This window comes from Drosophila nasuta, chromosome 2R (assembly GCF_023558535.2).
Source record: "Drosophila nasuta strain 15112-1781.00 chromosome 2R, ASM2355853v1, whole genome shotgun sequence".
NCBI classification, from domain to species: Eukaryota; Metazoa; Arthropoda; class Insecta; order Diptera; family Drosophilidae; genus Drosophila; species Drosophila nasuta.
The window spans coordinates 2,291,161-2,303,438 of NC_083456.1; the positions used below are offsets into that span (position 1 = coordinate 2,291,161).

At 33.6% G+C, this 12,278-nt stretch overlaps 1 protein-coding gene across 4 annotated transcripts; it reads right to left on the bottom strand.

Moving 5' to 3' along the window:
- Positions 1-54: 54 nt before the first annotated feature.
- On the bottom strand, positions 55-3,338 carry LOC132784363 (uncharacterized). 4 transcript variants are annotated; one of them, XM_060789925.1, is made up of 4 exons: positions 3,092-3,338; positions 2,814-2,994; positions 1,306-1,765; positions 55-693 (listed from the first exon to the last, which is right to left on the bottom strand). In XM_060789925.1, the coding sequence occupies exons 2-3, from the start codon at positions 2,912-2,914 to the stop codon at positions 1,342-1,344; spliced, it is 525 nt and encodes a 174-aa protein (XP_060645908.1). In that variant the 5' UTR covers positions 2,915-2,994; positions 3,092-3,338; the 3' UTR covers positions 55-693; positions 1,306-1,341. The 4 variants fall into 4 exon arrangements, with proteins under 4 accessions (XP_060645908.1, XP_060645906.1, XP_060645910.1 ...); XM_060789923.1 differs by lacking the exon at positions 55-693 and adding an exon at positions 700-1,099; XM_060789927.1 differs by lacking the exon at positions 55-693 and having other exon boundaries at positions 700-1,529; positions 1,611-1,765; positions 3,092-3,337.
- Between the last annotated feature and the right edge of the window lie 8,940 nt (positions 3,339-12,278).

Genomic DNA, 12,278 nt, shown 5'->3' on the forward strand with positions numbered 1-12,278 from the left:
TATATACAGTTTAATAATTTATAATTCATGGCCATATTTTTATTTTATTTTGTGGTTTATGTTTAGTATTTAGAACCTAAACAATCCCAGCATGTTCTGATTTTATGAGCACTTCCAATTTCATGAGAAGGTAATAGAGAATGACGTCTCTATAATAAAAGCTCCAGGTGCGTACCTGTTTGTTTATACTAACAATTTATATTTTCCTAAAATTTATAAATAGAAGTAAATGTCACCAATATAACAAGAATGCATTATATCTGCGATTTAAGATTTCTGTTTTATTATCATATTTCATTGTAAATATTTGTATAGATAAGAATAGAGATAAGCGCATTTGTATTACTATGTACCATCCACATCTACTCGGTGGGAATGGAAAATGAAAACATTGAATATAAAAGTATAAACGTAAACATACACAGTAATGTAATTTATGGAATAGTAAATTTATTATTGTTTGTAGAGCTCAGTTCATTGCGTTATTCCCACAACATACGGGGCAGGCACATCCGTTGTTTACCCTATATTATGTGAGGAAAATATGAATTGAATGAAAAGAAAAACAATTTTTCGCTATCCTTAAATCATTCGGTTTTCCTCGAATATCAACAGATTTGTTGAATTTTAATTTTAGTGAAGATGCAATTCAGGCACGATTCCAGAGAAAACCAATGCAACACAATCTGAAATCTTTGAATGAAACAATATTGAGAGTAATTTGGCAACAATAAATAACATTTAATGGAATTCGTTTTAGAACATAATATAGCTGTGGTTGGATGCAATTGCAAGTGCTTTTCCGTTTACTGAATACTTTTAATAGTGTGTAAGCGATGGCAATAATACTAACTATAAGCTAGTTCAGCACTGTGATTAAAATTAAAAAAGTCTTTGGCTTTAATGTATGTTAATCACTCAATGTATAATTTCTTACAATTACAATTAATCTAATACTATTCGCAAGGCCCTGGAAACAGTTATTGTCGCATATTATTATAACTAATTATATTCTAAGTAATTCGGTTGAAGTGTGCAAAAGCGTTGCATACGCTCAGGCGCATCGTGTTTTTAATTATTTCATTAACAAGAAATGTAGCTGCAATCGAAATAGTCGTGAGTGTTTGATATTTGTGAGAGCAAAATAAAACGTGCAATTTAATAATGAAGAGCAAAACGAATGAATAAAAACGAAACGAAACCGTACCAAACCATACCAAGCCAAACGAAACTTAACGAACCCAACTAAATAATCTACATCTTACACAAAACATACAAAACAGGAAAATACTGTGTGAGGCTAACCTTAAAAGCTTATTTTGGGGAAAAATCCAGCATCACTCAATCGTAATTCAAAGAGAACTGGTTAATTTTCTTGATATCACCCCATACTTGAATGGACTGAATTTCAGAGAGTGAAAAGAAGGTCTCATATTCTGTAACATAGTTAGCGCCTTTTCCACGCCTTTGATGGACGCGTATACTAGAATTTTCATAGTCTAATTTAAACTCTAGTGAAAATGCGGCTTCTGTGAACGAATAGTTATTTGCGGCATCAAGACCGCCGTTAATATTACCAAGGTTTTTTGACTTATTTGAATCGCTTTTACCATCGAATATATTTAAAACAGTTTGCTGTTCCGATGCACTCCACTCGCCATCGCTTTTATAATTCTGGATGATCTTCTGCGATGGAATATTTACTTTGAAATGATATGTTATATTGTCCGTGCAGCTTGGGCTATTCACGAAGTTGATGGAAAACCTGTAAAAAATGTTTAATTTGATAATTATTTGATAATAATAAACACTAATCATTTATTCAATGATTACGTCGAGGTGTGAATTAGCTAATAAGATGTCATTTTAAAGCTGGCACTTAGCACTTCAGCTAATCGATTTGGAAGGGGTGATAAAAACGGGATGTTTGAATGCCTGTAAGTAATTAACTCTTTCGACGTCACACACGAAATGACGAAATATCCGCTAATTTTAAACATTGTTATACAATTTTCATTTTCTACGATTGTATTAATTGGTTCGTAGAACAAAAATTACAAACAATATTTGCAGTATTTCCCTGTTAGTATTAAGAATCCTCAAAAAAATTTTAAGAAAGTTGTACAGTCATACAAATAATTGTGTCAGTAGCTGGCAACCAAATGTTAGTCACAACTGACATGTGTATTTGAAGACCCTATCATTCTTATCAAAAAGTAAATATACTTGCAATCAATGTATTGTTATTATCAGATAGCGAAAAACTCAGTTACCCATATAAATAGTTTACAAAAACAAAGACAAACGAAACGAATATTGAAGAATAGACAGAGAAACTAAACGAATTCTAATTTTTGGCATAAGTAGCTTATGAATTATCGATCACTTAGGACTTGTTAATTGGCAACAATTAAAGCGTATATTAATAGTCGCATATTCATATTCTGTTCTCCCGTAATTTATTGTTGTTCTTAAAAGCAATTGCTGTTGTCGTCAATTTAGCGGAATCTTCAACGCGTGTCTGTCTGTGCTTGAATTTTATGTTGATGATGTCATTGATGATAGGAACAGATCTGATATACAAATGCCATGAGCTATTTAAGTACCAACATATTTTAGCATTTGACGATGTCTTAAAACCAAAGTATTTAACCTATTGAGGCACTCAACATATGATATACAAATGCAAGTGTGTATCATAAATTCATTAAATAGCTTTGTTTATCACTAAATAGTTGGCACGCGAGACACAAGAGACTTTAAGGCAATTCATTGATTTTCTGAAATCCTTTTTGTAAAATAATTGCACTTACTGCTGAGGTTCCTGGAGTAAAGTTCCTCGTATCGCAACTTCAGTTACCCTGTCGTACTCAGGATTATTTGGTAGCACCACAACGTATTTTACATCAGACATTTTATATACTTGTCTGTGATATATGTATATGTAGGTAGGATGGACGATTCGTTTGGACAATTATTGTGACAGAAAATACACTATTTAACGAGAAATTGCAATAAATAAATTGTTACTGTTGTTGTGGTTGCTAGGTTTCGAGGGTGTGCAGATTACAATCACGTAAGTTTCAAATACCTTTATAAGGTCTTTACACTTTGCTTGCACGAATAATAATGTTTAATTTTTTTAGGAATCCGGCTTCTTACTGCAATTTTCAAGTCAAAGATCGCACAACGACGTCATAGATATAGACCCGAAGTCCATGTATGAGAAATATTTTACGTATATATGTGTGCAAGTGTGCGTTCATATGTTTAACCTAATTATAACAGCGCGCACATGTCGCGTTGCTTCCAATATCCCGAGTGAGTCAATACTAAACGAGAATATTTTCGGCGTTGCGGCTGTCGGCAAGGTGGAAAAACGAAATGAGAAGTTAGGCGAATTCCAATTACTCTTCCTCAATCATTTAGATTTACTTAAAATTATGAATATTCTAGTGTTCTCAGTGCCTTCTCGAGCAGTTGATAGATTAAATTAAAGTTAATTGGTGTGCATTTTAAGTCTTATTTTGAAACCAACAAATTGCTTATTCTTATATATTGCAGAACCTATAAAATAACACCATGCCATGAATCTGTATACACAATAAAAAGTAGGATACTTTTGTGCAGAATATTTTATTAAATAAACACAATAAAACGTAGCATACTTTTAGGCAGAAAATTTTATTAAATAAATTTTTGTTATAATTATATAGACATAAGTAAATAAGGACACACACGGTATTGTCCGGTCAACAAGGGTGTTCGCACAATAGGTATATCCATGATACAATTATAGAAGGTAGTGCCGTCGGAAAAAGCTTCCGTCAGTACGCATTCGTATTTCGACGCAAGAGGTTGTCTGCGGACGAATTTTTTAGCGCAATTAACCCTTATGCAAAATGACATTTTGCAATGTATGCCGTAGATACGGATAGAATTAAAACATTTCGAGAATTAGAGAATTATCATATATATTGTTAATATTATTCATAAACAACATACATTTTAGAAATATGTCAAAAAGACATTAATATTAGCTTCAAAATATGTAAATATTAATATCATCGTCTAAGGGTTAATGCGCATTTCATTTTCGTCTCGCTCACACTGCTGTGCTGAGACTCTTTCACTCGCACTCATTGTTATGTTTAAAGTCGGACAGCTTTTTCCGACGGCACTACCTTCTATAATTGTATCATGGGTATATCGAATAATTCTTAACAAACTGCTATTTTCTGGTTGCATCAATTGTAACGTCATAAAAATTAATTTTATGTTGTGTACACGATTATAACTTTGTGCCGGCAGGAAATGTATGTAACAGGCATGTCGTCTATCAGTTTGTCCGTCTGCCAGACTGTCCATCCGTCTGTATGAACACCTAGATCTTAGAGACTATAAAAGATAGAAATATAATTTTTTGAAAGCACTTTTTTATTGTTGCCACGCAGACTTAGGGTCCTGCAAATCGACAAAAATCGAAAACCAAATGTAATTTTATAACTAGAGCGAATTTTAAAGTTCTGATCAGAACTGCAGGATTGGTACATACAATAATATCTACAGTCTTTACCACTCCTGAAAGTAAGGTTATAGATTAATAACGTCGAAAATATTAAAGAAAAATTTTGTATGGGGAAAACGCCTACTGCAGTGGGATCATAGTTGCTTTGGATAACAATTTGGTATTTTTTGCACTCTATGGTATATTTTAAATGTAGTACTACATCAAAATACCTAAACTAACATTTGGAATATTTAGTATTTATTTGTGGATATTATTTATTTATATTATTTATTTAGTATATTTGTGGAATATTATTTTGGTATATTTAAAAATAAATACCTTAATATTTTCCTTTTATTCATATGGGTGGAGGGTATCTCACAGTCGAGCAGACTCGACTGTAGCTTTCTTACTTGTTAAAATTGTGATTGTTATTAATATCTTTATTTGCGAGTCCGGAGATGGATGTGGAAAAAATCGAAAGCAGATAGCTAGATCAACTCGAATGTTCATCAAGAATATTTATGGAGTTTGCGTCTAATATACATTTCCTGTTAGCACAAGATTATACACTTGGTCCTCGTTTAACACGGACTCTTTTAGCACGAACTCGGTTTTACACGGCTTAAACTATAAATGCCACCAAAAACATTTAACATTTTTAGATTTCTGTAAACTTTAACCTGATAGTTAAATAGATGAAGCAACTTTTTTGATTTAATACCAACTTTTAATTTTGAAAATATTAATGTTATGCATTTATTAAAGGCATATGCATAGTAACTTTTGGTTAATTTTGAACAAATGTATGAAACTTTTATAAAAACAGACCAAATTTAACACGCTTAACATGAGGATTTCTAGGAATGTAACCCCGTGTTAATCGAGGGCCAAGTGTTTTCATATGTTTTCTTGAGATTTTTGTACATTGGCGCTCTAGTTTGTTAGCTGACGTTGTTGTTGTGCTCGCAAAACTTATGAAATATTCTTATAATTATTACCGTTATTTCCGCATTTATTATGTACATATATTATGATGATTTTTTTTAATATACATGGACAAAGTTTCGTTGCAGATTGTTCAGATCATTGAGACTATACAGAAAATTTTAAACAAAACTTCTGATCGCGAATTGTTTAACATCTTATTGAAATAAATACTGCCGATATAATTTTTTTCATTCAATATAATTGACGTAAAAAAAAACCTTCATGAAGAGTTCAAACATTTCTTAAAAATATAATATATTATGATTTGGATAATGTAATTGGTTTATTATTTAGGTTTTTACGATTTTTGTAAATATTTAATAAGTAACAATAAAACTGATATGTGTAAAAGCGTCCACGCTGAAAATTTGCAAGAACGACAAATGGATAATTGTTGTTATGTGCAAGGGAACTTAGTCAAATATGGACATATAGAGAGCCTATCAAAAATAAAGGTTAAACAATATCTATTAATGAAGTTTTTATGTCTAGAAATCCACGTAAAACAAAAAAGGCGGAGAGAGATCGATCAATGCAAACGAAGCTGTTTTGTCGTTTCTGTTTATGATTAAAAGAATATTATTTTATTTGTAATGATGATAATTTTTTTTTATGTACCACGGTTTAAAGTATAATTGTATTAATAATAATTCTCAATGAATTTATATAATTTGGATGTGCGTCAAAATAGCTCCGCAACTTTAGCGTAACATATCGATAAAAAAATATCGGCTAAAAAAAACTTTTTATTTTCGTCTTTTTACGTGGTATTTAAACTAAAATTAAAAAAGTTTGAATGCAAAACAATAGAAAATTAAATTATCTTTCTATTAAATCCATGTTCGTCAAATTTCATGCAGTATTTATGCACTAAAATCGTGATTGAAAAATTGGGGTAGCAACATTTTTGCAAATATCTCGGCTTTGACGAGTTGTCGGCCAAATCGGCTTATAACAAGTTATAGAGTATTGTTTTATAAATATACCCTCAAAAATTCATAATTTTAAAACTTTTCGTTTTTGAGATATTTGAGAAAAAGTACGATAACCTCAGCTCCAGCCCCATACAAAATGAACACAAAAAATCAATGCTGCCGATTAATGACCGTAACTTTTTTTTGACTTTCTTGTCGGCCATAGCGCACATTATACTTTCGTAGATACAACTATAAGGAAGATATATAGCAAGTTTGGTTGAAATCCCAATTATCTGTTTTTGAGAAAATTGACCTTTTCCTAACCCGCAAAAACAAGTTCATTTCGCAGGTGCATCAAATCACTGGAACCAGCGTGGAACCAGTCAGTGTTAAATAACACCATTTGGACTTTGGCGGGACTTCAAATACTTGCCGAAAATAACTAAATGAAACAAATATTACTATAATTTAAAATTACATTTAAATACTCTATTTATATATATATTACTTTGTTATAATTAATAAATATACGCAATTTTATATTCTTATTTAAATCGTAATTTTGCAGTTTAATTGATCACTGTTAGCGGCAAAACTTTATGTTAACGCTATCATCAAATTATTCTTAATATTTGCAGAACTTATAGGCCATGTCGCGCTATTTCATTCTATTTGAATCAAATAGACAAATATTTTGCTTTTCATTTTATTCAAATCGGTTAAGCCGTTTTCGGGAAAATTCAATTTTTGTGATTATTGCGCAAATTACAAATAAATTTCAATTTGGCATGGCAACGCTTAACATCTGCGAAGTTAGTAAAAAGTTAGCGTCGAATTTTTGTTTTGCAGATTTTTCAACATTTTGACTATGTACATAATTGGTCAATACCTTAAAAAATAGATAATTAACATATGTATAATTTCCCAATATATACTACATAGCAAATTATCAGAGTTTCCGAGAAAATTCAAAATAACATTTACATTTTTCGATTATACGCTCTCCTAGACTTTGTCTGAGAAGGCGCTCATTGCTATAATATAAACATAAAAAATTCGAATGCTTTGCAATTTTTTTTATTCAAATCGTGATATTCGTTTTCGAGAAAATCGCATTTTAGTAGAATAGTACACATTTTTTAATTTTTGCGCGTTACCTAAAGTAGTCAAAACGTTGCCAAATTTAAAAAATGGCGATCATGCACATACCTATTTATCATATTTATTACCCATATATATCCCCAACTTATTGGCCATGTCGCGCTATTTCATTCTATTCGATTCAAATAGACAAATATTTTGCTTTTTGTTTTATTCTAATCGGTTAAGCCGTTTTCGGGAAAATTCAATTCTTGTGATTATTGCCAAACTAACATTACCATGGTGGCAACACAACAACTATCTACCCAGCAGAACTGGAGGTGTCGATTGGCCATGGGTAAGTACTTACCTTGCCAATCACTACATGGGTGCATTTCATACAAAAACGGAAATTAAAGAACGCATTACTAGGTGCCACTTTGTAACTAGTGGTGGTCTGCTAGTATGTGCTTATTTCCCCAGCAACGAACTAGCGCTCAGAACTGCAGGGCAATCATTTTGTATATATATATATATATATATATATATATATGTATGTAAATTCAGAAGAGTTGCAGTCATAATATAGCTCTTCAATTATGCTCTAATATACATAGTATGTTCATAGTTTTATAATTATGGTAAATCAAGTTTCTAAGGTTGTGTAGAAAATCTAATCAGAAAGAGACAGTACAGTACTAAATTGATATACCACAAAATATAAAAAAATATAGTGAAATTTATATTTGGTATATTGATATGGTACTATACTCAGTATATACTATAGAGTGCAAAACGTACCAGATTGTGTCAGCCAAAGCAACTACGACTATTACACAGGAAAGAGTAAGAAACAAATAATAATTCAACGCTATGGATTCATCTATTCCTATAAGCACAAGCCTGAATCTACATCAATTACTAGGCCTTGTACATCAATTACCCACCTATGAAGGCCCACCTGACAATCTTGAGAGATTTATAAGTAGAGTAGAACAGCTACTATTGTTAGCCGGATCAGTGGACAAAGCAACATGCGGACAGTACTTGCTAGGAACTATCCGTGACAAAATTAAAGGCAGAGCAGACGAAGCACTGGGTGTCTGCGATGTACTCCTCAGTTGGGATGACATTAAATCAAATCTCAAGCGACTATACTCCAGCAAGAAGACAGAAGAAATGCCTGTTAGAGAGTTACATTCTCTTCCGGATGGACTCAGTATGGGAAGATTATATTTCACAGCCACGAGAATAAGAAGTGAATTGATGTCACTGGCCAGAGAAGCAGACCCTAGTGGACACTCCCTCGCGTCCAAACGTGACCAATATGACAGATTCTGCCTAAATACATTCCTAGTTGGATTTAAGGACCCACTTAGGTCAGCCATTAGAAACCAAAGGCCAGAGACGATCGAGAAAGCGTACGAGTATGGACAGCTTGAACTAAACTGAACTAAACTTTTCTAGAAGTGTCTGAGTAAACATCCTAGAAACCATAACACCGACAAACAATACATTAAGAACACAACCCAAAAATTGTAAAATTCAAAATATCGTCGGAGTTCGTGGCATATACCAACAACACGTCACCGAGCCATCTTTCTCCGTTCCGGCCATTCCCGCCTATGGTTGACTGTATGGCCTTCTCTTCGGACTGGGGAGGAGTTAACATGCCCTCTCTCCGGCCACATGGAATAATGCCGATCCGGGGAAACTCCAAGCCTACTCTATGCAACTCCAAGCCTACTCTATGCAACTCTGACGATAATACACTTATACATAGATTCTGACATACACACATGTTCATGCCTTTTGTAATAAATTGCCACTGACGAAATAGAAATAGTCTTATTCTGTTCTCCAAACAGCACAGTGCTTTTATTTTGTGAGTATTTCTAACATATTACATATCATTGATTAACCAATGATTTGATTAAGGTTTTACTGGGTTTCCCTTAATCCTAGAACTAGTTTGTTTTAATTTGTTTAAAACTATTTCTAGATGAATATGAATCATTATTATTGTTCCCAGAATATACAACTGTCCGAATAAGAATATTATTGTAATACTAGTTTTTTTTAGTGTTCAAAATATCTTTTGAGGAGGTGTATTGAAATATACCAATTTGGTATTTCTCATTACAAAAGATTCTTGAACAGCCGTGAACTGGTCACTGTTTCGCTCTCTGCTCTTTAAGCTCTCTTCCCTTTTGTATTTTCAACGGTGGAATATTTTTCACTAAATATGACTATAAATTATCATGATTATCATGCATTCTTATAATTTTCAAAGAATAATACATAAATACATGTAAGACTGACTATTATCATCTAAATTATTTTTTTTCAGGGTCATGCACCAGTACCGCAGCAAGCTGAGGCTAGGCGGCCCATATGTAACCCAGCTACTCTAGGCGATACTGGGGCTGCTGAGGGTAAATTAATATATAATAAAAATCGTAATCCAAGGAATTAATAATCAATATTTTCAATAAGTAGGTGACCCTCGTGGATCGGTGCGTGGACGACGATTAATTACCGAAATTGTGCGATCTCGTCCCAGTGGTCTGCTTACTAAAATGGGTACTACAGGCAAACCAATCACTGTTCAAACAAATTACTTCAAATTTCTTAAGCGTCCCAATTGGTCGCTTTATCAGTACCGTGTTGATTTCTCGCCCGATGTTGATAATACATTCCTACGTCAGGGCTTATTGAGAGAGCACAGTAATATATTAGGCGGATATATTTTTGATGGATCAGTGTTGTTCTGCACCACCAAGTTCAAGGACACACCTAATAGTCCATATGTTTTGGATCTCTTGACAAAGTCGTTCAGGACAGAATAAAATCAAGCATTAAAATAAGGAGCGTAGGATGAGGCAATGGATCCTCAGCAGTTACAAGTTCTTAACTTGATTTTGCGTCGTGCTATGGAAGGCCTGCAACTTCAAATAGTGTCTCGCAATTATTTCGACCCGCAAACCAAGGTAAGCAATAAAATGTGTAATTTTTTTATATATATTTTAATATGGTATGAAATTTTGTAGATTGTATTGGATAGTAAGCATCGAATGGAATTATGGCCGGGGTATATAACTTCAATTCGTCAACATGCACTGAAATTGCAGTTACTGAAATCAGTTATGGACACGCTTATGGATACTGAGGCCTCTCTTGGTTGGTAATGCCCTGATGCATTCGTCGCACTTAAATGGCTCAATTACTTTATCGATTGGCTCTTCGCCCGATATGACCATCTGATCCCTCTTCGACCTCCTCGGTTTCGGCCTCGGCCTCATTGGCGCCGTTGCCGCCCAGCAGCTCGTTCACAACATACTGTTGATTGGCGGAGGCAGCGGCAGCACTGTTGCTGTTCTTATTGTTGTGGCTATTGGCATTTTTGTTGAGGCCCAAACGCAAAAGTTTGTTGGCTTCGATGGCCGTGCGCTTAAAAATGTATGCTTGCTTGGCCAATGGCAAACAAGCCATGCAAATTTGCTGTGGCAAACGTGCTGCGGCGCCATCTTGCGGCTCATATGACAAGCCAAAGCGAAAGGTGAACATCTTTGAAACCGTTGTGCTGCTCTCTGGCCCAATCTCGATCTCACATTTCAGCGATTTAGTATTTAGTAAATACTACAAATCGCTGAAATGTGAGATCGAGATTGGGCCAGAGAGAGCAGCACAACGGTGGCAAAGATGCTCACCTTACTATTTACATGCCTGGGTGCATACGCGGCAATTTAGCACCACGACCGCTTGGTTGCCGCTCATCTTGAAAAGAACAAGTGAATCAATAAAATAAGGCGAGTGGTTGTTTTGTTTTAAATTAATTCTTGTTATATTTCTTTACTTACTTTACAACTTGTCCGTTCTCTGTCAAAAATACAAAAGGGAAGAGAGCTTAAAGAGCAGAGAGCGAAACACTTGTGTGACCAGTTCACGGCTGTTCAAGAATCTTTTGTAATGAGATTGTAGTAGTGATTGGCGAGGTAAGTACTTACCCATGGCCAATCGACACCTCCAGTTCTGCTGGGTAGATAGTTGTTGTGTTGCCACCATGGTAATATTAGTTTGGCAATAATCACAAGAATTGAATTTTCCCGAAAACGGCTTAACCGATTAGAATAAAACAAAAAGCAAAATATTTGTCTATTTGAATCGAATAGAATGAAATAGCGCGACATGGCCAATAAGTTGGGGATATATATGGGTAATAAATATGATAAATAGGTATGTGCATGATCGCCATTTTTTAAATTTGGCAACGTTTTGACTACTTTAGGTAACGCGCAAAAATTCAAAAATGTGTACTATTCTACTAAAATGCGATTTTCTCGAAAACGAATATCACGATTTGAATAAAAAAAATTGCAAAGCATTCGAATTTTTTATGTTTATATTATAGCAATGAGCGCCTTCTCAGACAAAGTCTAGGAGAGCGTATAATCGAAAAATGTAAATGTTATTTTGAATTTTCTCGGAAACTCTGATAATTTGCTATGTAGTATATATTGGGAAATTATACATATGTTAATTATCTATTTTTTAAGGTATTGACCAATTATGTACATAGTCAAAATGTTGAAAAATCTGCAAAACAAAAATTCGACGCTAACTTTTTACTAACTTCGCAGATGTTAAGCGTTGCCATGCCAAATTGAAATTTATTTGTAATTTGCGCAATAATCACAAAAATTGAATTTTCCCGAAAACGGCTTAACCGATTTGAATAAAATGAAAAGCAAAATATTTGTCTATTTGATTCAAATAGAATG

Excerpts from the sequence above, each read along its gene's own strand:
- LOC132784363 (XM_060789925.1), bottom strand. The coding sequence starts at position 2,914 with ATGTCTGATGTAAAATACGTTGTGGTGCTACCAAATAATCCTGAGTAC. Across the intron at positions 1,766-2,813 it reads TTACTCCAGGAACCTCAGCA|GTTTTCCATCAACTTCGTGA; the intron begins GTAAGTGCAATT and ends CATTTTTTACAG.